Genomic DNA, 27,502 nt, shown 5'->3' with positions numbered 1-27,502 from the left:
AAGCCAAAAGAATCCCAGACAGTGATCATATAGAAGCCAGATATTATACATAAACCACAAATAAATTTTCTGCATTAAATATTTACCTAGGTGATCCAGAATCAAACCTAAACAATATTTGTAGATCAGAACCCCAAAAACTGAGAAGAACAGACGCTCCAAAATCCAAAACACCTTCATGTTTGCTAGTCTGGCTCGAGCAAGCAATAAATCAAGCTAATTATCCGCCCCACATTGGGTGCCAAAAAGAAATGTGGTGGTTTGAAGAGAAGGCCCAAGCTTTCTCTCCCCCACAAAGAGGAAAAAAAAACCACAGCTAACCCAGCTGGAGAATCAAGGGAAATGTTATATTTTACAAGCAATGTGGAAAATGCAAGATATGTAAACAATATACAGTATTTACAACATATATACAGAAACATACAGCAAAGTAAAAAAAACAAGAATACAGGAACGAAAATTCCCTCCTCTGTGACAGAGGAGGGTTCCCCCCTGTACCTTCTTCTCTCCTCCTACCTCCCTTTTTTCCCCAAAGAGGGTTAGAAAGAGAGAAAAGGTAATTATTAATAAAGCAGAATCTTAGTAGGCTTCATGCAAATTAGTTGCTTATCTGTTCAGGGTCGCTCTGGCAAGGAGCCCAGAAGCAGACAAGCTGGAAAGGGAGAAGGAAAGGAGTGAACTGAGAGAAAATCCCAGCTGCACAAAACTTAAAACTGCATTCTACCAATGAAATTTGTTTAGAAGATCAATGTTTTCATTTGTCTTCACCAAAACATTCAGCCAGAGTGTCCGGACACAGTACTATCCCTTTCTTAAAGGCACAGCCTCAAACGGTCACACCAGTGGATTATTTACTCCCCTCACCACAAACTTCAAACAAAACTACTCCTATGACAACAATACCAGGGGAGAGCGCAAACACAGTCCAGGTTTCCCGCATTCAGGGAAATGGCAAGGGTCAGCACACCCGGAGTGCAAGGGACGAGACTCACCCTGGGAAAACCACATAGCTGATCATGGTGTCTTCTCTGCCAGGTAAGTATGCTGTATTTTTCCCTCCGCCGACACTGCACACCGCCGGGCACACACCTAGCACATGGGCACCTCTACGGACACCTCGCACATCCCACCATGCTCCGTTCCGATATCGCCGTCCTGCCCACACCCATGTGCCGCCTCCGTCCGCGCCGCCCATGCCCGGCGGTTAAGGGGACTGGTGAGCTCCCGGCGCCCCGCGCAGTGTCTGATCTGCATGGCTCTGCTCCGGTGCCCAAGGCTCCACCCTGTCGCTCCGTTGTGGCTCTGCTGACAGCTGCGCAGACCTCAAGGCCCCGTCTCCTCTCTAAGGCCCCGCCCCTCCCGGAACGCCCCGCCCCTCTCGGCGAAGCTCTGCCGGGAGCGACAGAATCGGCATGGTGCCGTCCTGTTCTGCTGGCCCTGCCTTTTCCCCCCACCTCGGGGCAACTCTATCCGAGTCCGTGCCTTTCCCGAGGCCCGCGGTGCCGTGTCCCAGGACAACGGCTCGGTCAACACTGGCAATGCCCAGTGGGCACGGGACTGGCGGCCGAGACCAGCCGGCGGCCTCGCTGTGGGTGCGGAGCTCGGCTGCTCTAGAAGTTGGGAATGGCCAGGGCCGCTTGTCCCCGCTCTGCCGAGGCGTACCCGCGGCTGCCTTCTGACCTAGTGGGGCGGGGCGGGGCCGTGGGGCGGGCAGCGCGCGGCGCGTGTCTGCAGCTACAGCCAATGGGCAGGGGTGGTGTGAGTGGCTGTACCCAACAGGCGGGGCCCGTGTGCGCACGCGCCTCGCGCCTGCCGCTCCCCGGGGTTTGGCGATGATGGCGGCGGTGGTCCCGGTCCCGGTCCCGGTCCCGGTCCCGGTCCCGGTCCCGGTCCCGGTCCCGGTCCCGGTCCCGGTCCCGGTCTCGGTCTCGGTCTCGGTCTCGGTCTCGGTCCCGGTCTTGGTCTCGGTCTCGGTCTCGGTCTCGGTCCCGGTCTTGGTCTCGGTCTCGGTGGGAGGCGGGCGCTGGGAGGTGGTGCGGAAGGGACGGCGGACTGCGGGCGGCACCGGCAGCCGCCGCGCCCTGGGCGAGGCCAATGCCGGCCGAGTGCTGTCTTTGGCCGGTGAGTATGTGCTGGGTGAGGATTTCCCGCGCGGTTTCCCGGAGGTCTGGGGAGAGTCTGCCCGGGGCGATCGGGCCAGCTCCCAGAGCGGCATGGGGCGATGGGTCGGGCCGTCGGGGTACTGGGCTCCATCGGGGTGGTGGGGCTAGGGGCGACTGTCCTCGTAGAGCTCACACCGAGATTCAGGCCCAGTTTGTCTGCCGCTCCCGGGAACTGTCCTTGTTTCCCGTCGCCCCGTCTGTCGGTGTTCTTGATACTCCTTGCCCATCTTCTCCCCTTTGTCCCGGTTCCAGCTCCCATTGCTACGTCCGACACCATTTTCGAACTGGGCTTTGAGAGGACGCTGAAGAAACAGAACAAGGAGCAGGTTCCTCCTACCTCAGCTCCTGAACAGCCACATCGGAGGCAGCATGCAGGGAAGAGCACGAAGAAGCCACCGTCGAATGATGCCAGCATCAAGCCGGGCAAGTGCCGCACACTGGAGGAAGCCCTGAGAGCTGTGAGTGTGCCTGGCTGCGCTGTGCCTGGCTGCGCTGTGCCTTGTGAGCACCCTGCCAGCACCTGTCTGCAGGTTGCTCATCTCCAGCCCACCCAGTTCCTGCAGGCCTGAGGGCACACAGGTCATTCCCAGCCCACTTCAATATGGCAGAACCGAAGTTCTGAGTACCTTTGGATTCCCAAGACTGGCCAGTGTTCTGGTAGCCTGCACTCTCCCCTGCTTCAGGAGCGAGAGCCTGGGTTGTCGGGATGGGGGTGGGGTTGTCGTTAAATCCAGTTGAAGGAAGCAGCACAAAAAGTGCGGTGCCCCATTGTGGTTCAGCCTTGTTGCAGGGGTTCATCACACCTTGAGAGAAGCAGGAGGCTGGCTCCTGCTTCCCAGTACCCCCTGTGTTGAGACCCTTGGGCTCATTCATGTGTCCCCACCTCCATTCAGGGATGAGCACTCCGGCTGTGGCCTGAGGTGGTCACGGTTGCTGTGGGAGTAGAACAGATGGTGTTGGTGCATTGGCAAGCCCTGGGCTTGTCTGGGAGATCCCTCTTCTGCTTGGAGTTCTGCTTTTGCTGTAGGCAGGAGCTGGCTGGAAGGGAATTTCTGGTTTCTCACATCACCCACTCCTTTGCTGCCTGGGAGGAATCCCCAGAGAGCCTCATCAGTGAATCCTCCCTGTTTTGCCATGTGATGTCCCAGAGAGCTGTTTCTGCATCTCATGCTCCCTGCATTTAAGATAAATCTGTAGAACTCTTTTGTTTCTCATGCCTGAGCATGGGCAGGTTTTGGGAAGGAACCCCAGATGGACTCTTTGTTGAGGGAAAGTGGCTACCTGGCAGGGCTCTCCTGCAGCACCCAGCCATCTAGCTTCTTGCTAGCACCACCTTGTTTGTATCCTGAACACTTTTGGTCTCCTCTGTTGCAGGAATAGGGGGTTTCTCCAACTCAGCAGTTCCCCGCATCCAGCTTTGTGTACAGAGACAGCTGAGAGCAGAGTGGATGCATTGTTTCTGCATGTGTCAGGGCAGATATTCCTCAGGAGAACAGCTCTGGACTGCAGTGTGGTTGTCCCGTAAGTGCTCCATGCAGCTTAGCAGTGGCTGAGCTGTTGTACAACTGCTGCTCCCCTGCCTTTGCCAGCAGCCTCATTCAGTTTGCCCATGTAGCAGCAGCTGTTTTGTTGTTATTCCTTTTTTTCAAAGTGGTTGCTGGAGTAAATGCACAACAAGAGGTGCCCAGCTCAGGTTTATTGATGTGCTGTAGCTGAACTCCATGGAAGGAAGCATTAGACTCTTCACAGCTTCCGACAGCCATTAAAATCTTGCTGCCCTCCTACCTCTGGAGTGTGGACAGGGTCTCCCTGTGAGCTGGCAGAGAATCTGAGTTTGAAAGCACGTGATAAGTGTGTTTGGTGACAGACAGCATAGAAGGAAGAAGGTGAGGGAACTTGAGTTGCTTCCTGTCCTCATGCTTTGTTGATTGCAGGTTGTTGATTGGAGGGGGTCTTGATGGTCTGGGCTGTTTTCTCCATGGAGGACTCTGGGTGCAGTTTCCTGACACTGTTGGCACAAACCAGCCACACTAGGGTAACATTGGACTGATCCTCACCAAGCTGCAGCCTCAAGCTGTCTCTGCCCAGAGATGGTGTGGATGGAGCCAGCTGGCCTTGGGTGATGCTGTGGGGTACATGGAGAATAGCAGAACTGTGGTGGTAAATTGGAAGGAGGCTCCGAGAAAGTGCTCATCCTTCTGACATCTCTGGGCCTTTCTGCAGCCTTTCATGATTTTTCTGTCCCTGGGTAGAGTTTTTTCCAGTGTTTCCAGTACAAGACAAAACACTTTCCAGGCCACTGCTCCCATTTGCATGAGTCAGTGGTGGACTGGGGTTTCCATGCAGGAAAGGCAGCACTCTCGCAATGAAGCAGGGAGTGTTTCTCTCCATGCCCAGTAGCCCCTTAGAAGCAGAAGTTCACATTTTTCATTTGGTACTGCATATCCTGGGTTGAATTTTTCTGTCTGTCACTTCCAGCTTGACCTGGCAGACTTGCAGAAGGAGCTGGCTAAGAGCCAGAGCATGTTCCCTGAGAACCCATCCGTCTGGGTGAAGGACCTGGCTGGATACCTCAACTACAAGCTGCAGACTCCCCGGAGTGACCCCTTGCTCAGCCAGCACCCCCATGGTCAGTGACTTGCCCCACTGCTGAGGAGGGCCTTGTGTTTTGTGGGGCACAAGGGACTAGTGCTTCTCCACGTCTAGGAGAGATTGGGGTCATTCTTAAAACCACGGGGTGCCAGGCAGAGGGGTGATGAGGCAGCTGGGCTCAGTGCCTGGGAAGAAGCAGCCTCTCCTCTCTTTCCTGCTGGAAGAAAACCTTAAGATCAAGTCCAGCTGTCTTGGTCCCAAGAAGAAGACCTGAAAGATTTCAGTGCTGTTTTCCTTGCCATCCTTATTTTGTGCAGTTTCTGAAGTGCATGGGTTAGAGGCCAGCTTGCTACGGAGCCAGGTTTCAGAAACACCAAAACAGGTGGGACCAAAACAGATGTGACAGGAAAAAACTCTCACCTGAGACAGATCAGGTTGAGCCTGTCCCACAGTCTGGGCTGGTTCCCTATGAACTGAGATGTTTGGGGTTGGCTTTGCTCCAAACAGGTTTTTCTCTATGCAAAACCATCTTGGGAAACCTGTTAATGGAAAAGGCTCAAGACTGGTAGAGACCTTTTTGTGCTCTGCAACCCTCTGAAAGGAGGTGGGAGCAAGCTGGGTGTTGGTCTCTTCTCTCAAGGAACAAGTGACAGGACAAGAAGAGCTGGCCTCAAGTTGTGCAAGGGGAGGTTTAGGTCAGACATGAGGAATATATTTTTTCCTCAGTTGTTAAGCCCTGGCCTGTGCTGTCCATGGCAGTGGAGGAGTCCCTGTCTCCAGAGGGATTGAAAAGCTGTGTAGATGTGGTGCTGAAGGACTTGGCTTAGTGGTGACCTGGCAGTACTTGGACTTGATCTTAAAGATCTCTTCCAACCAGAATGGTTTAGTGATTCTGGCTGGGTCTCCATTTGAAGCCTGATGTGTTGCTCTATGCATGCTTTGAGCACTTGTTGTCAGGGTGGCAATGGTTAAAAGAGCAGAACTCCTTCCCCAAACCCTTGGGTAAACTGCAGTGTCAACACTCAGAAGAAAACACTCCCTTACTGCTGAGTTAGCTGATGCAGAACAGCTAAGAAATAAGCTGGGTTTTGGCTGTGTGTTGTGCAAGGACAAGGTGCTTTGCCATGACTACCTTGTGTGCTGGGCCAGCTGCTTCTGGCAGCCGAGTCTTGCAAACTGGTGCTCACTAAACTCTTGCGTTGGTTCCATACTACCCATACTGCCTGGTGAACAAGGAGCTAAGGAACATCATCAGATCCCTGCTGGGAAAGTCATACAGTGTGCTGGAGCTCTTTTTTGATCACTGTGTTTATACCATGCTGCAGGAGCTGGACAAAACGCCAGGTAAGATGTTTGTCACAGGTCCATGGCACCAACATGCCCACTGTGCTCTGTTAGTGGACTAGATGATTTCCAGAGGTCCCTTTCAACCCCCACCATGTTGAAATTCTGGGATTGTGAAGCAACCAGTCTCTGCTACAGCCATGCTCCCTGTCCAAGGGGCTGGCAGAGCTAGAGGAGGTTGTTGGGTGGTGCCTGGCAAACATGGGGTTCCACTGTGACCCTCTCCTTTTGAACATGAGCAAGGGGAAAACGAGCCTTGGAAGCTCCTGGACTGTGGCAATGCCAGCGACGAGCAGTGTGAGCAATCTGGCAGTGCAGGCCTAGAGCCTGACATGGTGGTAGGCCATGCTCAGCATAAATGCAGAGCCAGCTAGCAGTGTAGCAAAACAGTGCTGTGTCTGCAGCATGTAACTAAAACAAGGCACTGGTAGCTATAAACATGGACAGTTATCTTGGGACAACAGGACATGCACCTGCATCAACAAACCTTGCATGTCGTTAGTAGTTGGACCAATAATCTGTAATAGTGCGATGGGAACCAATGGAGCTATGCCAACAAGGCACTCCGAGTTTATATAAATTGTAGAAGTTCCCTTGCTACGCACTTCTGCCTTTCCTGTCTCCTCTTCTTCTACACTTTACTGTGCTATACCTGCACTACAGGCCTGCTCACCATAGGTCTGCACTACAGGCCTCACCATAGGCCTGCACCTCAGGCCTGCACCATTGGCCTGCAACACTGGAACAATAAAGGAACAATATTGGTCAGCCGTATTGATTCCAATCTCCGTCGCCCCATACTGGACTTGGGGTCTTGATGGGGACAGTTACTGTCCTGCTTGCTGCTGTTCTGGAGGGCAGAGCTGGGATGTTGGGGGGTTTTAGGTAATTGCTGATGGGTTTCTATGCATCTGCAGAGTCTGAAGGTCTGCTGGAGCCCTGCAACAGAAGGTGGATGGGGAGCAGCCAAAGAGGGGGCAGGACCTGTGATGCTGTGATGGGATTCATGTCTAGAGCTCACTAACCAGTGACCAGGCTGCCCTGCACCTGCAGGGGCAGGATCATCACCCCCTGCACCTTCTGGGGCTGTCATAGGCAGAGTGGGACATTTGAAGCAGCCTATGGCTTAGAAGCTTCTGTGCTGTGTTTCAGGAGAGTCGCTGCACGGGTACAGGATCTGCATTCAGGCCCTGCTTCTGGACAGACCCAAAATTGCCACCACGAACCTGGGCAAGGTGAGCCAGGGCCTGGTTTGCACCCCAGGGGTGCTGCTGCTCTTTATGCCTTGAAGACCACTGGGGAAGCTGTATGATGAGCATCTGTTCCTGATAACTGGAAGCCTTTTGGAGCCTGTTGGGATTGTCCCACGCATGAAGCCCTTGTGCCTCTCTGTGCCTGTACCCCATGTAGAGGGACCAGTATTTCCAGTATCTCCCCACATGAGCTGGAACTGCTGTAAGCACTGACATCCAGCAGTGTCTTGTCCTTAAAGACCTTGTCCCTCTGTGCTGCTCTTGCAGGGAGCAGGACCTGGCCACCCTTGGTGGCCAAGCAGCCATGGGGCAGGAATGAGGGTTTCTGGGGTCCTGTTCCTTTAAAAGCAGCAGGTGATCACAGGACCTTGGGGGTTGGAAGGGACCTCTGGAGGTCATTGAGTCCGACCCCCCTGCCAGAGCAGGAGGATAGAATCTAGCACAGGTCACACAGGAACATATCCAGATGGGTCTTGAAAGTCTCCAGAGAAGGAGACTCCACAATCTCTCTGGGGAGCCTGTTCCAGTGCTCTGTGACCCTCAGAGGGAAGAAGTTCCTCCTCACATTGAGGTGGAACCTCCTGTGCTGTAGTTTATATTCACTGCCCCTTGTCCTATCACAGGGTGCAACTGAGCAGAGCCTGTCCCCTCCCTCTTGACCCCCAGCCCTCAGATACTTATATAACTGTGGCTTGGGTGCTGTCCAGCTCTGCTTCCCCAGAGCTGGGGTTAGCTGTTCCACCTGCCCCTAGCTGGCACATTCCCAGCCTCACTTGGTGCTGAGGGTCCTTTCTGGGACTGGGCTGGTGTGGAGAATGCTTCTTGGGGTAATGGGACTATGAGGAGGGGATCCACAGCATCCATAGCAGGTGCTTAGTTCTTCAGTTGGGACCACAGCACCCATATTCACCCCTAGAAAGTTCTCATGGGGATGATGGGCCCACAGCAACAATGGAGGGTACTCAGTTGCTCAGCACAGCACCCATATGATCTATATTGTGGGTGCATGGAGTGTGTTTGCTGGTGGGGTGATGGGATCATGGGGAGAGGGTTCACAGGCCTCTGCCAGCAACACCAGCTCACTCCTTCCTGATCGGGCAGCCCTGTTTCCAGTGGAGCTGCTGTGGTCCTGAGACACCAGCAGCCCCATGAAGTAACACAGTGGTGTTGGAGTGGGAGGGACTGAGGCTCTGCTCAACTAGCAGCTCTTGTCTTTGCCACAGTATTTGGAGGTGTTGCGGTCCCAGCAGAACAAGCCAGCGAAATGCCTCACTGTCCTCTGGGCACTGGGACAGGCTGGACACACTGACCTCCATGAGGGACTGAAAGGTGAGAGATGTAGAGCAGTGAGTTGGGCATCTGTCCCTGCTGAGAGGCACCCATCCCTCCCTGGGCAGTGGAAAGAGAGCCAGGGTGACCCTGGTGTTGCCCAGGCATGCAGTCTGTTCCAAAATGCACCTTCCCACTGCTGAAAAATGCCAGAGATGGGAGATCCTCAGGGCAGACTGCTCCAGGTGGACAGATGGGAACTGGAGTGTCTGCAGCTACTGCATGTACCTCCCTATGTGGTGCTCCCTTCAGAGCAGAGTCCTCGAATCATGGAACGGTTTGGGTGGGAAGAGACCTTTAAAACTCACGTAGTCAGGCCCCATTGCAGTGAGCAGGGATACTAGAGCAGGTTGCTCAGAGCCCCATCTAACTTGGCCTGCGTTTTTGCCAGGAATTGAGCATCTACCACCTCTGGGTAACCTGGGCTAGGTGTCACCACCTTCAGCATAAACTATTTCTTCCTTCAAACTAGTCTTAATCTCCCCTCCTTCAGTTTAAAACCATCACCCCTCATTCTGTCACAACAGGCCCTGCTAAAAAGCCTGTCCTCATAAAGTCCTTCAGGTTGGGAAAGACCCTTCGGCTCATGACTCTCAGCAATGGTGGGGCCTGGTCAGGCTATGCTAGCTGGTGTGTCACAGCTGGCTGCTGCTGGCTGGTTCCTTGTGGGTGCCTTTGTTCCTTGGCCACGTGTGTTCAAGGCCAGTCACCGTCACAGAGGGGGTGACCTGTGCTGAAGTGTATTTGTAGAGGCAAACTGACTCCATGGTGACACTGCTAGAGCTCAGTTTTTTTCAGGGCAGCTAGAGATGTTGCAAGAAGCATATTGCCCTCAGAAGGGTGGGTTCAGATCTCCTGTCCAGCCTTGGTGGTTAAATAGTGACAGAAACTGCCCTTACAGCATTCAATCTCCAGGGAGCATCTTCCCCAAGCTGGGACAGGGAACCACTGACTCCCAGCAGGGCTCATCCTGCCTGACAGGACAAGCCAGGCAGCACGGCGGCCCCACAGCCCTTCCCAAGGGGTCTGTTTGGTTGCCTTCTGGGTGTTTTAAGTGGGGAAATGGGATCATGGTTTGTCCTGGGTTTAAATATTGCTGTGGGCCTGGCACCTGAAGGTTCCTCTGCTCTTCACTTGCTGCCTGTGGACCCAAGGAGTGCTTGTGCTGATGGATGGAGCATGTGGCATGGCCAGGGAGCATGTGAGTGTGTGGAGGCACAGCAAGATCTCTCCTGCTCCCTGATCTGAAGTTGTATCATGAATAGTATGTTCAGATTTGGGCCCCTCACTTTCCAAGAAGGACATTGAAGGGCTGGAGCATATCTAAAGAAGGACAACAAGGACGGTGAAGGGTCTAGAACACAAGTCTTCTGAGGAGCATCTTGAGGGAACTGGAGTTGTTGAGCCTGGAGAAAAGGAGGTTCAAAAGAGACTTTCTCATTCTCTCCAGCTCCCTGAAAGGAGGTTGAAGCAAGGTGAAGGTTGGTCTCTTCTCCCAAGTAACAAACAATGGGGCAAGATGAAATAGCCTCAAGCTGTGCCAGGGAGATTTAAGTTCAGCACAAGGAACAATTTCTTCTCCAAAAGGGTTGTCAAACACTAGAACAGGTTGCTAAGAGCACTTGTGGAGTCATCCCTGGAGGGGTTTAAAAGCTGTGTAGATGTGGTGCAAGGGGATATGGTTTAGTGGTGGCCTGGCAGTGCTGGATTAATGGTTGGACTGGATCATAAAGGTCTTTTCTAACCAAAATGATTCTGTGACTCCATGATCTTGTCCCTCCTGCCCCGTGGTCTGACCATGGCCTCTCTCCACAGTGTGGCTCGGTGTCATGCTCCTGGTGCTAGGAATCAAATCTCTCTCCCCTTATGCTGTTACCTATCTGGATCGTCTGTTGATGCGAGTCACACCTTGCTTTCAGCATCTTTGCTCTTTTGGGGGCCCTGCTGGTTCCTTTCCTCACACGGGGAGGTTGGTGGAGTGGAAGCAGAGCCCTTCCTGGCAGGCCCTGGTGACCTCCTGAGGCAGGCAAGTGGCTCAGCCGCTTGGCTCCAGTGCTGAATGTTGAGGCTATGGCAGTGCTGGTGTAATACTGTACCAGGACCAGGCTTCTCCAGTGCCACAACAAGCCTGGGAGAGCAGCTCTGCTGTGAGTGTCCATGCCCAGAAAGGCAGTACTCTGAGGAACAGGGTCCCTATGTCCACTTGTGGTGCTTGGGCACATCAGGGGTCCTGGCTGCAGTGAGAAGTGCCAGCAGCCTTCTTCATCACAGGCAGATGAGCCTTTTCCTGGCTGAGGACTGGGACAGGTGGCTCTGTGGCCACTTCCCACCAGTCAGGATAGCCACTGTCTCCAGCATGGCCACCTGGGCATGGTGGAAAGGAGATGGGAATTATGGCAGTGGCTCCAGCACTGGCTGGAATGCCAACTCTGCTGTTTCTGTTCCCTGGAAGTGGCTCCACAAGCCCCCTTTTTCTTTGTGTCCTTTGCAGCATGGCCACAGCCATGGTGTGGGGACACTGAAAGTATCAGGGTGGCTGCCTGGCCTCAGGCCCAGAAATGGGTTGGCTGCCTTGTTCCAGAGTATTAAGGCAGCTGCTGTATCCATCCTGCCCAGCTGGCTGCTGCTAGGAAGGGATGTGGCCCCTGGAGCCCCAGAGCCGCCTATGTGGTGTGGCCCTAAGTAGCAGTGGAGGCCAATGATTGTGTTGGCTGGAAACCACTGGCATTTGGTGCCTCCCACTGGTGCATCCCGCTGATGCCAGGCTGAGAGTGGCTGTTCTCCCACCCCTCCAGGGCTGTGTGGGGCCCCTGGCATGTCTGTCCCCGCTCACAGGGTGTGTTTGTGCCACACAGGATGCACCCAAACCTGACCAAAGGCTTTGGCATGATTGGACCCAAGGATTTCTTCCCCCTCCTGGATTTTGCCTTCATGCCCAACAACTCACTGCCACCCAAGTATGCTGACACCCTCTAGTACTCCCCAGTGTGGGCTGTGGCTTGGGGTGAACACCCCAGTGGCCAGGCTGGCCACTGCCTGCAGCCCCAGTGCAATCTCCCCTCAGCCTGCAGGAGGAGCTGCGGCAGCTCTACCCTCACCTGAAGGTGCTGGCGTTTGGCGCAAAGCCAGAGACCACACTGCACACCTACTTCCCCTCCTTCCTCTCCCGAGCAACGCTGAGCTGCCCTCCCAGCATGAAAAAAGAGGTGAGCCCTGGATGGGGGATGCATGGCCAGCAGCACCATGGGACTCGTGGTCCCAGCATGTCATTGTGTGGCAGCCCTGGTGTTCCAGCGAGGAGGGATGGCCAAGCAGGTCCTATCCTTCCCATCCTACTCACTGCACTGGGCATGAGATTCTGCCATCCACCAGCCTGGCTACCTGGCATGGCCAGGCACTGGTTCTTCTCTTGCAGGCTCAGCTCCCCAGTGTCAGAGTCTGAGCAGAGAGATGTCAACAAGAGGTCATGGTGCCAGCATACAGCCCAGAGCAGTTGTCTCATGTTCCAGACCAAGAGACCTGTGTCATGCTGGGGGCCCAGATCAAGTGTGCTGACCTGCTGTCTGGTCTCTTCCCAGCTCCTAACCTCCATGAGTCAGTGCCTGAACCTGGACCCCCTGAACTTCAACGTCTGGAGGCAGCTCTACACCAAGCACCTTTCCCAGTCCAGGTTGGTTCCTGCTGCTCTGAGGAGGGACAGCACCAACCTGCTAGTGTTTAGGAGTGTATTAAATTACTTCTTGGAGCCCCTGATCCAGTCTTGTGCTTTCTTTCCCCCCTAAGTTTGCTTCTGAATCATCTACTGGAGTCCTGGGAGAGCAGCAGCAAGAAGGTAAGGAGGGAGCGGTGGGAAGGAGAAGTTTTCTAGGCTGGGGAGACAATGAACAGGTGCTCCTGTAGGAGGCCCCTGTATGAGCAGTGTCCCTGTGGGATCTGTTACATGCTCACCTGGTATTGCTTTTGTGGGCATGTCCCTGCCAGGCTAAAAAGGTGGCACCATGTCCGGGGGACAGGCCACACAGTGCCTGCAGACACAGGAGAGCCTCTTACTCTCCATGGGCTGTACCAGGACTCAGATATACTGGATTCAGCCCCTCGTAGGCCTTGCTGTTCTGGTGCTGTGAGGAAGCTCTTCACCTAAAGGGCGAAGGTCAAGAGGACATCAAGGTGTCAGACTCTTCAGTGGTGCCCACCAATAGGACAAGGGGCAACAGACACAAACTGGAACCCAAGAGGTTCCATCTGAACATGAGGAAAAACTTTCCTATGAGGGTGCCAGAGCCCTGGATCAGGTTTCCCAGAGAGGTTGTGAAGTCTTGTCTGGAGAGGTTCCAAATGCACTTGGAGATTGCAAACTTGGGTGACCTGCTGTAGCAGAGAGGTTGGAATAGATTGTAGGACGACGGAGATTGGGAATCAATACGGCTGACCAATGTGATCGAGTATTGTTCCTTTATTGTTCCAGTGTTGCAGGCCTATGGTGCAGGCCTGAGGTGCAGGCCTATGGAGCAGGCCTGTAGTGCAAGTATAGCACTGTAAAGTGTAGAAGAAACAGGAGACAGGAAAGGCAGAAGTGCGTAGCAAGGCAACTGCTACAACTTATATAAACTCGGAGAGCCTCGTTGGCATAGCTCCATTGGTTCCCTATGATGACCACACATCGCACTATTACAGATTATTGGTCCAACTACTAATGACACAACGAGGTTGTTGATGCAGGTGCATATCCTGTTGTCCCAAGATAACTGTCCATGTTTATAGCTACCAGTGCCTTGTTTTAGTTACATGCTGCAGGCACAGCACTGTTTTGCTCCACTGCTAGCTAACTCTGCATTTATGCTGAGCATGGCCTACCACCATGTCAGGCTCTAGGCCTGCACTGCCAGATTGCTCACACTTCTCGTCGCTGGCATTGCCACAAATCCCCCTTTTTGTTTTTGTGAGCAATCTGGTCATGGGAGTTCTTCTCATCCCATACAAGATGCTACTGCAAAAACAGGAGCAAGCAAGGTAAAGCTAAGCTGTGTAGCAAAAGCAAGAGTTCTGTAGTGTAGCATGTCTAACAGACTGATGTAACCCACACAAGGCACAAAGCTTAAGTTGAACTAGTTACAATGCTCTACAGAGTTGGCATAATACATGGTCAAAGATAACAGACATTGTAAAGAAGAACTTAGATCTTAACAGTTCCGATCTTTACATTTCACTCCTCTTATTGACAGAGAAGACTTGATTATGCCTGAACGCATTGCACACAGAGATTGAGGCACAAATGCAATCCTTTGCACTGTCTTTTGCGATCTGCTTTAGGATTATGTTGCATCTTTATTTTCTCTAGGATGGTCAAAAATCATGAATTGTTTAATGGTAGCAAGATTTCTTTAATCTGTAAAGGTAGATCTGGCCAGGCTCTAGCTTCACAGACAGAAAACTTGCATGCAAGCAGCAAGAGCAAAAAGAGCTTCATTGCATTGCCCAATATAAAATTACACAGAATAATGTGTTTTTGCTCATCCTAGTAATTCTGATCTCTTAATGTTCACACAACAGTTAAGCAGTCACGACATTCGGTTATAAGTTAGATGCTTTCTGTTGACATCTTGGTTTATCGTGACCGTCATTCTGGTCAGTGCTAAGCAGGTTTGCTGATTGTCATTTTCATGACAGTTGTGCCGTGTTCATGCAGTCTTGTGGTGAAAGGGTTACAGCACTTTGCAAAGTTGATGTTTCTAGGGTTACAGCATTTCTAGGGTTGCCATGAGCTAATTTTTGCTATGGGGTATTCTCTCTTCCCCCCCCCCCCCTTTTTTTTTTTTTTTTGTTAATAATCTCTACTAAGCAAAATGTAAAGATGAAACGGTATCCTCTAGGATGTCTACATTCAGAGGCACACTTAGTTAACAAGAGAGAATACAAAGTTATCAAGCAACCACAATATTCAGTCCTAATTCACATGATGCTGTGGTACATTCTTCTGAGTGATGCTGTTTGATCCCACATGATCATAGCAGTTGTTGTGATCGATGTTTGACTGCATGGGAAATGCTGTGTCCTCGTGGTCTTGATTCTTCCACCATTGTTTGTTGCGATGATTGCAGTTAGCAGAAAAGAAGGCTCGAGGTGACCTGATCGTGGCCATCCAGTATCTCTTTTATTATTTATTTTTTGTTTCATTTTGTTATTTTATTTCATTTTTAGTTATTATTTTCTACTGTGAATTTATTATTTTGATATGTTTAATATTTTTACTTGTAATCTAGTTCTCTATTTAATCTTTAATTCATTTTAATTTTTGTTTTTTAATTTTTATACTGTTTTAATGTGTTTTTTTCTTCATTGCATTTTATTATATATATATTTTTTTTTGTCTGCACTTTTAAATTATTTTTTGGTGAACTTTTTTGTTTGTTAATTTTAATCTAATTTTAATATAATTTTATTCAATTAATTTTTGTTATTTTTGTATTTTAATTTTTCTTTGTTCTTTAAATTTTTATTATTTTTTTTTAACTTACTTTTTGTAATTTTTAATTTATTTCTTTTTTACCTTTATTATAATTTTTATTTTCTTATTGTAATTTTTTAATCTGTATTTTAATTTGTTATACTAATCAATTTTTTCTTTTAATTTCTTTTATTTTTGTAATTTCTATTTGTTTCTTTTTATCTAGTGTTTAATATTTTATTTTTTATCTTATATTCCTTATTGTAATTATTTTTTATTTTGCATGTTTGTTTTAATCTATTTTCTATTTTAATTTTCATTTTTTATGTTATGTTTCTTATGTTTTTTCTGTTACTAGCTATTCTGTGTTAGTAATCCTTATGATTTTTCAATGTATCATATTTGTTTTTTAATATTTTGTTTTTATTGTTGCTCTTCTTTTTTATTACTATTTTGTTATTTAGTACTCTATGTTTTGTATCCAGAGTTTTTGTGCTTTCGTTATATATTTCTATGTTTATATTTTTTCTTTGCACATGTTACCTTTTTGTTTACCTTTTTTGTATTTTTTTTATTTTTTCTAGTCTACGTCTAAGAAGGAAATATAAAGACATTACCTTAGCTAAGGAATACTTTTTAAAATGAATACCTATTTACTACAAGTCTTACCTATATTACATGGAGCTCCTTTGAAATGCCATGGCACACAACTTAGAAGGTTCGAACCAAAAGAAATCTTACAATGTGAACTCATTACTAAGTACTTACACCTTACTGCAATTACTATGTACTAGGTATCTGTAAAAACCAAATGCTTACCATTCATTATGCTTACCAGGAAAACTTAGCAAAACTCTAAATAACAAATCTCTTAAGGACATTGCAATCAGAAATTAAGAAATTATCACTGTAACTTTAAATCAGAGCAGAGCTTTGGTTGGCAAGAGTAGTACTAGAAAATCCTCCCTTTTCTGGGGGTGGGGGTAGGGGTGGGTGGCTAGCACGGTGTGACCCAGTTGCTATTGTTTCTGTATTAGGGTCTTAACGACTTGCAGCCTATCGTGTCTGAACGACCATTGTTCCACCCATACTGGATTATGTGTTTTCCATTTTAATTTGAGGGTTGGTTGCTGACTAGTAGCCACTATAAAGAAGGAACGGTAACAAGTTTTGCTCCTAGTTGACTTAAGGCATATCAGCCCAATAGAGCAACTGGAAGGGTTAACATGTACGGTCTTACAGTGATTGATTTGCTGTAGTTAAAAGCTAATTGCACTGGCTCTTTGCTAACCCAGGTTGTTTGGATACCTTTTAAACACATGACTTCAAAATTTGCCATGAGCAATGACTAGTGACCATTCCATTTATGACTAGGTATAATGATGACATCGTCTCCAGTATCCATAATCATTGAAAATTGTATAATTTGTCCACAAGGGTGTTTGACAGTTACAGTCTGTTCCAGTTTTCTCTTTTGGATTTTTAGGGCTAATAAGGTATTAGGCATATCGGTGGAACCCGAGCCTTCTTGCCCTTGGATCCTGTTAGAAGTTTTAGGCACTCGGGACTCAGATGGTATAAGTAGCAGTTTCTGTCCCAACAAGAGTGCTAACAGGAGAGGCAATGGTATAGAGCATAATTTTCATAGCCCAGTCATAATCAGAATGTATTGAACCAGGAATTATAAGGATGCCCTGTCTAAAGATAGACTGTTGTCTGCCAATTAACAGAGCACAGGGTCTGTGACGCAAAGGACCATGCCAATTGGACTCGACAACGCTTTGTGGATTCAAAAGGTGATATGCGGCTGTTGTCAGGTCCGCTGTGTGCTGCCAGAGGGGGCTGGGGGGGGGGGGAGGGGGAGGGAAAGGTGGGTGGCGTGGTCCAAGGACCCTGGTTTGGTGTCGTCGTGCGGGGTATATTCACGCTGCAGGGGCAGCTTCTGCGACGATCTCGAGTAAAATGATTAGATCTGTGACCCTTTCGAGTCTGTCCAACAGTCAGACACTTTAAGGTACCTAGGTTTCTCAGAGGCACGATGATTTCAGGACTGCTTCTATGGCCGTGGCTAGATACATTGCTGCTTGTCGATGCCTTCATTCGTTGTGGTCCTGCAGTCATGAGGCAGTAGCACCTGTTGATAAAATGCTGAGAACCTGTTTAGTTTCTTCATTAGCATTGTCAAATTCCAAAATATCCACGTTTCTACCTTCATATCGTGAGTCAGGTCTGAATTAGTATTGAATGTCGTATGTAAGGGATGGTATTGACAAAGGAACCAAGTGTCCCTGTTAGACCCTGCTCAGTAATAAGAAACACAGGATCAGAGTTATTGTCCTGGATTCTGGACCACTTTGATCACTAAATCCTGACTGTAGCCCATAGGTAGCTATGGCTTGTCTAGCTTCTGTTAAAGAACATTAGTCAGTTCAGATTACCATAGTCGTTGTTAACCTTCTCCATCTGTGACTACATTTCCCACAATACCTTTCCACCAGTGCAGCGGGACAGTTCCGTGTCCCTCCCACCTCCTGATCGCCCCATCGGGACTCAATTGAAATCTCCGTCCGAGGCTATACTCTGATGATAATGACTGGAATGTAGGAGGCCGGGGGGGTGTAGCGCAGCTGAAACCGCTGGGGGGAAGGGGCCGCTGGGGCCGTTCCTGCTGCTGCCGTGGGGGTGGCTGTTGCCGGGGCCGCTGTTGTCGGCGGTGCGTCGGTCGATGCCGCTTGATCGGAGCCGCTGGTACTCGCGGGGGCCATGGGGGGTCGCGGGAGGCGTCGCCAGGAGAACTGCCAGAGTGTGGGGCGCCGTCGGGCTGAGGGCTGCCGGGCTGAGGGCTGCCGAAGTGAGCGCTGCCGAGGTGGTGGGGGCCACCATCGGGGCGGCCGGGGCTCGCGGCGGGGTGGGGGTGCAAAAATGACGTGATCGCGAGCCTGCAAGCTCTAGGGCAGAGTTCGCGCTGTCCGGCTTCCAAGGCCAAGCCATCGCTGGCGGTATCAGGAAGATGTTGATGAAGGGGATCGAAAACGCCGAGCCGCAATGTAGTGGTGTCTTAATAAACACGGTGTGCTTGCTAAGATGGCGGAGGTGGCGTCTCCTTTGTGCAATTCCTAATGCGTAGCGACCTCCATTTTGATTTCGCGCGCCTTATCAGTTGGATCAGGATTCACTTCTGCCGCTATTGACATGGCAGGAGCAGATTTTTCCGCGCAAAAGGACGGTAATAGAGAGCCGCGATTCGTGTAAAAGGAGTAGCGGGCAATTGAAATTGAGGAGGATGCTGACAGAGTGGCAGACGATGTGCAAGGAGAGAGGAGGGGGGCGGAGGGCGGGGAGTGCCTTCGGAGTCTCTCTTTCTCGTCTCGGTTAGAACCAAAGGCCGCAGCAGCTGAATCGGGAGTAGACTGCTCTGCTTTTTTCGATTGCAATGTCCGTGACGATCCGTCACACGGCGCTATAGCGAAAAGCTGCTTTTTTAAGTATGTAGCACCTCATCCCACAGCTGGGCTGCAATTTCATCCCGTGCTTCGGAAGTAAAAGCTTTATTGCCATGGGGATGACTCTGGGCACAGGCTAATAGCCCTTTTACGATCCCAGAATTGCCAGTAATACCTCTCACGGAGAGGATAGGTGGAGGGCGTTTAGCACAGCCTCTTCTGTGTCGTGGCATGCTGCCCCTTGCCCCTCCTCTGGTCGCTCACTGGGCCAGGGTGAGATTCACTTCCTTTGTGAGCGCACGCTGCTAATTTTTCCAGCACCGGGGCAGTGCTGTTTGACCGGCTTTCTGTATCACTCGGACGTACCTCTTTGTGCTGAGTCGATCAGTATTGTAGTCCGAGGATCCCTTGTCCATGAGTTCAGGTGTATTCGGGCGCCCAGATGTAGGACAACGGAGATTGGGAATCAATACGGCTGACCAATGTGATCGAGTATTGTTCCTTTATTGTTCCAGTGGTGCAGGCCAATGGTGCAGGCCTATGGAGAAGGCCTGTAGTGCAAGTATAGCACTGTAAAGTGTAGAAGAAACAGGAGACAGGAAAGGCAGAAGTGCGTAGCAAGGCAACTGCTACAACTTATATAAACTCGGAGTGCCCTGTTGGCATAGCTCCATTGGTTCCCTATGAGTGACCACACATTGCACTATTACAGATTATTGGTCCAACTACTAATGACACAACGAGGTTTGTTGATGCAGGTGCATGTCCTGTTGTCCCAAGATAACTGTCCATGTTTATAGCTACCAGTGTCTTGTTTTAGTTACATGCTGCAGGCACAGCACTGTTTTGCTCCACTGCTAGCTAACTCTGCATTTATGGCCTACCACCATGTCAGGCTCTAGGCCTGCACTGCCAGATTGCTCACACTGCTCATCGCTGGCATTGCCACAATAGATGATCTTTTCCAATCCCTGCCATAGGTGAGATCATGTGTGTGGGGAGATCACACTGGTCACTGCTGGTTTTCAAACAACTCTGGCCACTCTGGAGCAGCAGGCTGGCTGGCTTGGTCAAGGCACCTGGTCTCGATGCAGGACCCTTGGAGTTGCCACCACAGCTTCATCTGTCCTGCTTGTCCTCAGTGTTTCTGCCCATCCCATCCCCTCTCCTTCTGCTCTATCTCACAGCCTCTTTGGGGCAGGGTGCCACCAGCTGGGGGTGCTGAGTGCCATGACACAACTCTTGCTTTCCCCAAGGTGCATCAGTCACTGCAGGAAACGGTTCACTCATTCAAAGTGATGAATGAGGAGCTGGTGGCAAAAGGTTCTAGCAGTGACCAGGATGTGTCTGCCTGCGATGCTGCCTGCAAGGTGAGCCCTGGGACAGGGTGGCTGGTGTGCTGTGACAGCCAGGGCCCAGATTTTGGCTCCATGCTGGAGTTGTGGTTGGCCTCTCCTGCCACCAGCACATGCCCGGTTGGGGCCTCACAGCAGCATGTTTGCAGGACATGCTGGGGACAGATGTTGCTGGCTCCTGTCCATCCTCCCAGCTGCTCCCCACATGCCACTGGTTCCCACTGGGAAGCCAGGGGTGGGTGGTGTGAGCAGCTGCCAGTGCAGCAGTGTGGAAACCTCCCTGGCCTTGGGAGCCACATGTTCACTGGGCCTCATCCTTCCGCTTGCCCAGGAGCTGCTGCACAAGATGAAGGGCCGGGGCTTCCCCTGGTCCCGGCTGCTGCTCGTCCTCCTGGTCTTTGGGGCTGGCTTCCTCCTGCACAACGTTCGGACCCATGGCTCCTTCCAGGGTAAGGGGCTCTCTCTGACGTGATGGAACATCCTTGGGGATCAATAACCTGGCAGTTCTGAGCAACACCCTTCTACAGCACTCCCTTCACCTTGGGTCTATGCTGATGAGCAGCATGGCCCTGATGATGTGTCTCTGGAATTGCTTGAGGGGTATGTGGACTGTGTTGGCCAGATGTTTTCAACAGGCTGCAGAAAGATTCCTCCTGCCTGTCCCCACTCCCGCAGGCTTCCTCTCTGCTCGGGAGTTTCTATGCCTCTTTGTCTCACCTTGGAGCATCTTGAAGATGTTTTCGTGAAGCAGCTCAAGCTATGCGTTCCCAGAGAGAGAATTCAGGGACAGGCTGAGAACACAGCTCCCACAGATCAAGTCAGAGAATTGCTCAGGGAGTGGTTCTTGTCTCTTACAGCCTCCTCTTCTGCTCGCCTGCTTCGTTCCACCAGCATCCTGCCAGTCTCTCAGCAAGCCTGGAAGAAGGTCTCCCACAGCTGCCTTGAAGGGTACAGGTCAGTGGTGCCAGTGCTGGGTGGCAGCGTGTGTGGCTGGATGGGTGTGAGGATATTCCCATAGCACAGAGCAATCTTCTTAGAGAGCCGTCCTTGCTAGGAAGTGTTCCTGGTGTTGCCTGGAGAAAAACTGAAGTCAGCTCTGGATTTTTTCTCTCCCCTTGGCAGCAGCTTCCTAAACCTCCCACAGCACAACTTGAGACTGGTTCTTCTTGTCCTATAGCTTGTTACCTTGGGAGGAGAAACCTGCCCCTAACTTGCTCCTACTCCTCTGTAGAACTTTCTGATCTTCAAGCAGATCAATGCTGCTGCGCAGTTTGGTGTCATCTGCAAACTTACTGAGTATGCCCTTGATCCCCCCATCCAGATTGTTGATAAAGATATTGAACAGAAGAGGTCCCAGTACTGAGCCATGGGGAACAGCACTTGTAACACATCACCAATTGGGTATAACTCTATTCCTCCTAACTCTTGCAGGTGGCTGGAGCAGACCCTGCCTGTCTACAGCTCCCAGGCAGTGGCTGTCTGTGACCGTTTGAGGACACTGTCCTGCAGCCACAGCTGGAGCTGCTCTGGGTGAAGAGTGTTGAGCTGGCCCTGTACATGTCTGAGCAGAGTTTCTCTCTGCTCTCTGGCATCCATGACAGCCTGCCTGGCTTCATCAAGTGGGTAAGAAGGGTGTTTCAGCTGCTGGGAGAGACCAGGAATGCTGAGAGCAGCCTTGGGGGACTGCAGAGGCTGTGTTGGGGTCCCTGTCAGATTGCAATACCACAGGCAGGAAGTGAAGTGAGAGATCTGAAGGAGGAATGTGATGTAACTGTTGATGCCTGACCATGAGCCTTATGGTGCTGGTGGGTCTGGTCTGGGTCTCAGATGCTGTTCTCCCTGCGCTGGTACTGCTTACCAGCTGCCTTCCAGCTGCTGGCAGTGCCTGTGTCAGCTCTGAAGGGTAGAGGTCACAAAGATAACTCACAGAATTGCCTGGTTGGGAAAGACCTTAAGATCATGGATCTAACCATAACCTAACATCTCCCTGTACACAACTGTTAGACTATGATGTCCATAAGCTCCTCACCCAAATATCTTTTAAACACCTCCAGGGATGGTGACTCCACTTCCTTGGGCAGCATGTTTCAGCACCTAATGACCCTTTTGGTGGAGATTTTTTTTCCCCCTAATATCCTGAAAATCAGCAGTTTAGTGGGAAGGGAATGACTTTAGTATCTCCCAGAGTGAGCACTGTGGGTACTGTGCATCTGCTGTTTGGTGGAAGCATGCCACATGTGAGCCAAGTGATCATGGAGAGGGCTTGGAGATGCCAGAGCATGGCGGGAGCGAGAGGAGGAGGGTGGGGCCTGGTTCAGTTTAGACCAGTTCAAGAAAGACAAGGAACTACTGGAGAGAGTCCAGTGGAGGCTGCAAAGATGCTGAGGGGACTGAAGCATCTCTTTGATGAGGAAAGGCTGAGAGACCTGGGGATGTTTAGCATGGAGAAGAGCAGCCTGGGCAGGTTCTCTGCCTATTGGTATCTAAAGGGCAGGGGACAAGGGGATGGGGCCAGACTCTTTTCAGTGGTGCCCAGCAACAGGACAAAGGGCAACAGGGACAAACCCAGGAGGTTCCATCTGAGCAGGAGAAGAAACTTTCCTGTGAGGGTGCCAGAAGCCTGGACCAGGTTGCCCGGAGACTGGAGTCTGCTTCTCCAGAGAGGTTCCAAACCTGCCTGGATATTGTGACCCTGGGCAGCTTGCTGTGGGTGACCCTGCTTTAGCAGGTGGGTTGGACTGGATGATGCCCAGAGGTGCCTTCCAACTGCCACCACGCTGGGATGCCTGGCTGTCTGTGGGACACCCTGGCTTGGTAAAGCCTTCTTCATGGATATGCAAGACACCAGGCTCCTCAGGGCACCTGAACCCAGCCTGTGAAGGTGATGTTAAACCTCTTCCATCCCTCTGTGTCCCCACAGCTCCGGTCCCAGGTCCAGAAGATTCCTGGAGCGAATGGAGGATTGCTTCCTGACACAGCTGTTAAGCGAGCCTACCAGGGGACAGGCTCTGCTTGACCTGCTGTTCTCCAATAGGGAAGGGCTGGTGGGAGACGTGATCGTGGGAGGCTGCCTAGGGTGCAGTGACCACGAGATAGTGAAGGTTTCAATATGCAGGGAGATAGGGAGGAGCACCAACAGAACCTTCACCTTGGACTTCCGAAGGGCGAACTTCAGCCTATTTAAGAAACTTGTCTGCAAAGTCCCCTGGGTACCAGCCCTCATGAACCAAGGGGTTCAGGAGGGTTGGACCTACTTCAAACAGGAGCTCTTGAAGGCACAGGAATTGGCGGTTCCCATGTGCCGGAAGGCAAGCCGGCGGGGAAGGCGACCAGCCTGGATGAGCAAGCAGCTCCTGGAGGATTTAAGGGGGAAGAGGAGGCTGTATCACCTTTGGAAGGAGGGGAAGGCTTCTCGAGGTATGTTCAAGGAAGCGGTTAGATTATGTAGGAATAAAATTAGGGAGGCAAAGGCCCAGCTGGAACTGAAGCTGGCCACCTCAGTCAAAGACAATAAAAAGCATTTTTATAAATATATTAACAATAAGAAGAAGGGCAGGAAGAACCTGCACTCCCTAGTGGACCTGGAGGGGAACACGGTGACTGAAGACGAGGAGAAAGCTGAGGTCCTGAACACCTTCTTTACCTCAATGTTTAACAGCAAGGCAGGAGTTCAGGACGAGTGGCCTCCTGAGCTGGGCGTTGGGGTCGGGGAGCAGTGTAATGCCCCGGAAATCCATGAGGAATTAGTTCGGGACCTGCTGAGCCACTTGGACACTCACAAGTCCATGGGACCGGATGGGATCCATCCTAGGGTGCTGAGAGAGCTGGCAGATGTGCTAGCTAGGCCACTCTCCATCATTTTCCTCCAGTCCTGGCTCACCGGTGAGGTCCCAGATGACTGGAAACTGGCCAACGTGGTCCCCATCCACAAGAAGGGTCGGATGGAGGAACCTGGAAACTACAGGCCGGTCAGCCTGACCTCAGTGCCAGGGAAAGTGATGGAGCAGATTATCCTGGCGGCAATAACTGTGCACCTGAAGGATGGCCAAGGGCTCAGGTCCAGCCAACATGGATTTAGGAAGGGCAGATCCTGCCTCTCCAACCTGATCTCCTTCTATGATCAGGTGACCCGCCTGGTGGATATGGGGAGGCCTGTGGATGTGGTCTACCTAGACTTCAGCAAGGCCTTTGACACCGTCCCCCACAGCAAACTGCTGACTAAGCTGTCAGCCTGTGGATTGGACCGCAACACTCTGTGCTGGGTTAGGAACTGGCTGGAGGGCCGGGCCCAGAGAGTGGTGGTGAATGGTGCCACATCCAGCTGGAGGCCAGTCACCAGTGGTGTCCCCCAGGGATCAGTGCTGGGCCCTGTCCTCTTCAACATATTCATCGATGATCTGGATGAAGGGGTAGAGTCAGTCATCAGCAAGTTTGCAGATGACACAAAGTTAGGGGCAGATGTTAGTCAGTTAGAGGGTAGAAAGGCTCTGCAGAGGGACCTCGACCAACTGGACAGATGGGCAGAGTCCAATGGGATGGCTTTCAACAAGTCCAAGTGCCGAGTGCTGCACTTTGGCTACGGCAATCCCATGCAGAGCTATAGGCTGGGGTCGGAGTGGCTGGAGAGCTCCCAAACAGAGAGGGACCTGGGTGTGCTGATCGACAGCCACCTGAATATGAGCCAGCAGTGTGTCCAGGTGGCCAAGAGGGCCAATAGCATCCTGGCCTGCATTAGGAATAGTGTGGCCAGCAGGAGCAGAGAGGTCATAGTGCCCCTGTACTCTGCTTTGGTTAGGCCGCACCTTGAGTACTGTGTCCAGTTCTGGGCCCCTCAGTTTAAGAAGGACATTGAAACACTTGAACGTGTCCAGAGAAGGGCAACAAGGCTGGGGAGAGGCCTTGAACACAAGCCCTATGAGGAGAGGCTGAGGGAGCTGGGATTGTTTAGCCTGGAGAAGAGGAGGCTCAGGGGTGACCTCATTGCCCTCTACAACTACCTGAAAGGTGGTTGTAGCCAGGAAGGGGTTGGCCTCTTCTCCCAGGCAACCAGCACCAGAACAAGGGGACACAGTCTCAAGCTGCGCCAGGGGAGGTTTAGACTCGAGGTGAGGAGGAAGTTCTTCACCGAGCGAGTCATTCGGCATTGGAATGGGTTGCCCAGGGAGGTGGTGGAGTCATCGACCCTGGAGGCATTCAAGGGGAGATTGGATGTGGCACTTGGTGCCATGGTCTAGTCATGGGGTCTGTGTTGATAGGTTGGACTCGATGATCCTCGAGGTCCTTTCCAACCTAAGTGATACTGTGATACTGTGATACTGTGCCAGAGTTCCTGCTGCATTTTGCCGAATGTGTCTGAGAGCTGCTGCTGTTCCTGACGTGGAGCTGCCTGCTGCCACTGCTGGACTGTGTGGCCACGGCGCTGGAGCGAGTCTGGCAGCACTGCCTGGACTCCTGCAAGTGAGCATCTCTGAGGGTGCAGAGCATGAACAGGCTGTGCAGGGCACTGGTGGGTTCCTTATCCCTGGAGGAGTTTAAAAGCTGTGTAAATGTGGTGTTGAGGTGAATGGTCTAGTGGTGACCTGCCCTGTGGCAGCAACTTTCACCCTGTGGGCATCACAGTCAGGTCGCTCAGCTTCCTCAAGCCCTGCAACCGCTAAAGACCAGGGGTTCTCGCCCTCATCCCTGGCTCCTGCTGGGACCTGGCAGTGGGGCCACCTATGGGTTGTCTGAGCTGAGAGTTGCCCGTCTTCAGGGAGAAGGGATGTAGCCAGACACTGCTGGTGTGGGTATAGTTTACTCCTGATCTCACTACAGAACTGGCTCCATGCTCCTCCTGGCAGAGAGATCATAGTCTAGGGAGATGGAGCTGGTGTTCCTGGGCAGGGCCTTTCCAAGGGGTTCAGGACATTCTTCTACAGTGTGTCCCTGTAGCTGACAGCTTAGGGTGCTCTCATATCCCTCTTGGGCTTGTAACACTGGGGCTGGGTCACTGCCACTGCTCCACAGATGGTGATTTCCCTGCCCATAACCTGTTCTTCTCCCCCCTTTCAGCAGAGAAGTGTCCTGGGACTGTGTGAGGGAACACCTGACGAGCTTTTCCTATTCCTCTTGGATTTACCTGCAAAACACAACCATAGCTGTCAAAAACTGGGCCTTGGCCATGATTTCTGGACACTGACCTGCTTCCTGGAGGAGAGGGGACGCACAGTCCTGCCGTCTCCTGATGTTCCAGCCACCGAGGAGTGTCTCCAGCACAACGTGGGATGGAGGGAGACTCACATGGGGGTTTGGGGCTCAAATCTGAGCTTACAAGGGAGTGTTTTTTCTTTCCTAGGCAACACACATCCAGGTCTTTTCCATACCATGTGAATTCCTTTTGTCTTTCCCTGTCCCATGTTACGTGGGCAAGTGACTCCCATGCTCACTCTCCCCCCCCCCTCAGTTCCCATGGCTGAATGAACTGGACTCATTTTTATTTCTAGGGTTTTTGTCCTTTTATTGATGTGTTTTGTTCCTGTCTGCGGGGCGGGGGAGGGCTCTGCTGAACTACTGCACTCAGGGTCTGGCCCACTTTGGTGGGGGAAAACACCAATTCCTGTGGTTTCAGTCCCCAAGGAGCACTGTTTTTCCCCTGCCTTGGACCTGGGCAGGAGGGTGAAGGAGGGGGAAAGTGTTTGTGTGACCCAGTGGGGGGTTGTGGGTGCATCTCTGGCAGGGTTTGAGAGGGATGTAGAACTCGGGGTGATAGAATACTCATTGGCACATGTGGGATGGTGGCTTTGAGACTCGTGTCCATGGTTTGGCTGCTGTGGGGTAGAGAGGAGCATGTATGTGGACATGCATGTTGTGGACATGTGTGTATACATGTGCTTGGGGGGTTGGACATGTGTGTAGCTGTGGGAATGTGTATTGATGTGTGCACATGTGAGTATATGCATCTGTTTGGGTGCTTGTACATGTCTGCATATATAGACATGCACATGTATCTGTTGGGAGTGTAGATACGTGTGCATGCATGTGTAGGCATGTACATGTGTGTATTTAGATGTATGTGGGTGGATGCCTGTGTGTGCATCTGTATGTGTCTGTACATGTGCATGCATGTAACAGCTTGGATCGGCAGAACAGGAGAAGTGATTGTGCGCCTGTACTCAGCATTGGTGAGGCCACACTTCAAATACTCTCTGCAATTTGGGGCCTCACAAGATGAAGGACAGTGAGGTGCTGGGGTGTGTCTAGAAAAGGGCAACAAAGCTGGTGAAGGATCTGGAGAAAGAGGCCTTGTGAGGAGCAGCTAAGGGAACTAGGGTTGTTTAGTCTGGAGAAAAGGAGGCTGAGGGGAGACCTTCTCCCTCTCTATAAGTCGCTGAAAGGAGGTTGGAAAGAGGTGGAGGTTGGTTGCCCCTAGTAACAAGTGATAGGATACTAGAAAACAGCCTCAAGTTGCACCAGGGGAGGTTTAGTTTGGACACTAAAAGAGACTTCTTCATTGAAAGGGTTCTCAAATGCTGGAACAGGCTCTAACTCACTCCTCAGGGAGGTAGTTGAATCCTCATTCCTGGAGTGGCTTCAAAGATGC

At 51.3% G+C, this 27,502-nt stretch overlaps 1 protein-coding gene and 1 pseudogene across 1 annotated transcript; one reads left to right on the top strand and one right to left on the bottom strand.

The window, feature by feature from the left end:
- Positions 1 to 914: 914 nt before the first annotated feature.
- On the bottom strand, positions 915 to 1,043 carry LOC137443551 (U1 spliceosomal RNA; annotated as a pseudogene).
- Positions 1,044 to 1,818: 775 nt separating this feature from the next.
- On the top strand, positions 1,819 to 26,192 carry TMEM214 (transmembrane protein 214). Its single transcript, XM_068143082.1, is given in 18 exon segments — positions 1,819 to 2,121; positions 2,415 to 2,620; positions 4,641 to 4,791; positions 5,964 to 6,098; positions 7,251 to 7,333; positions 8,575 to 8,680; positions 10,496 to 10,577; positions 11,536 to 11,637; positions 11,745 to 11,886; positions 12,259 to 12,350; positions 12,464 to 12,512; positions 19,825 to 19,938; positions 20,255 to 20,372; positions 20,781 to 20,877; positions 21,355 to 21,421; positions 21,424 to 21,554; positions 25,237 to 25,380; positions 25,975 to 26,192. Coding segments are annotated over 18 exon segments (2,235 nt in total). The 5' UTR covers positions 1,819 to 1,832; the 3' UTR covers positions 26,102 to 26,192.
- The last annotated feature ends 1,310 nt before the right edge of the window (positions 26,193 to 27,502 follow it).

The sequence above is a fragment of the Melanerpes formicivorus genome, unplaced genomic scaffold (genome assembly GCF_026170545.1).
Source record: "Melanerpes formicivorus ecotype bairdi unplaced genomic scaffold, bMelFor1.0.p_v2 SCAF_9, whole genome shotgun sequence".
Classification (NCBI taxonomy): domain Eukaryota; kingdom Metazoa; phylum Chordata; class Aves; order Piciformes; family Picidae; genus Melanerpes; species Melanerpes formicivorus.
This window is presented reverse-complemented; position numbering and strand designations above follow the sequence as displayed.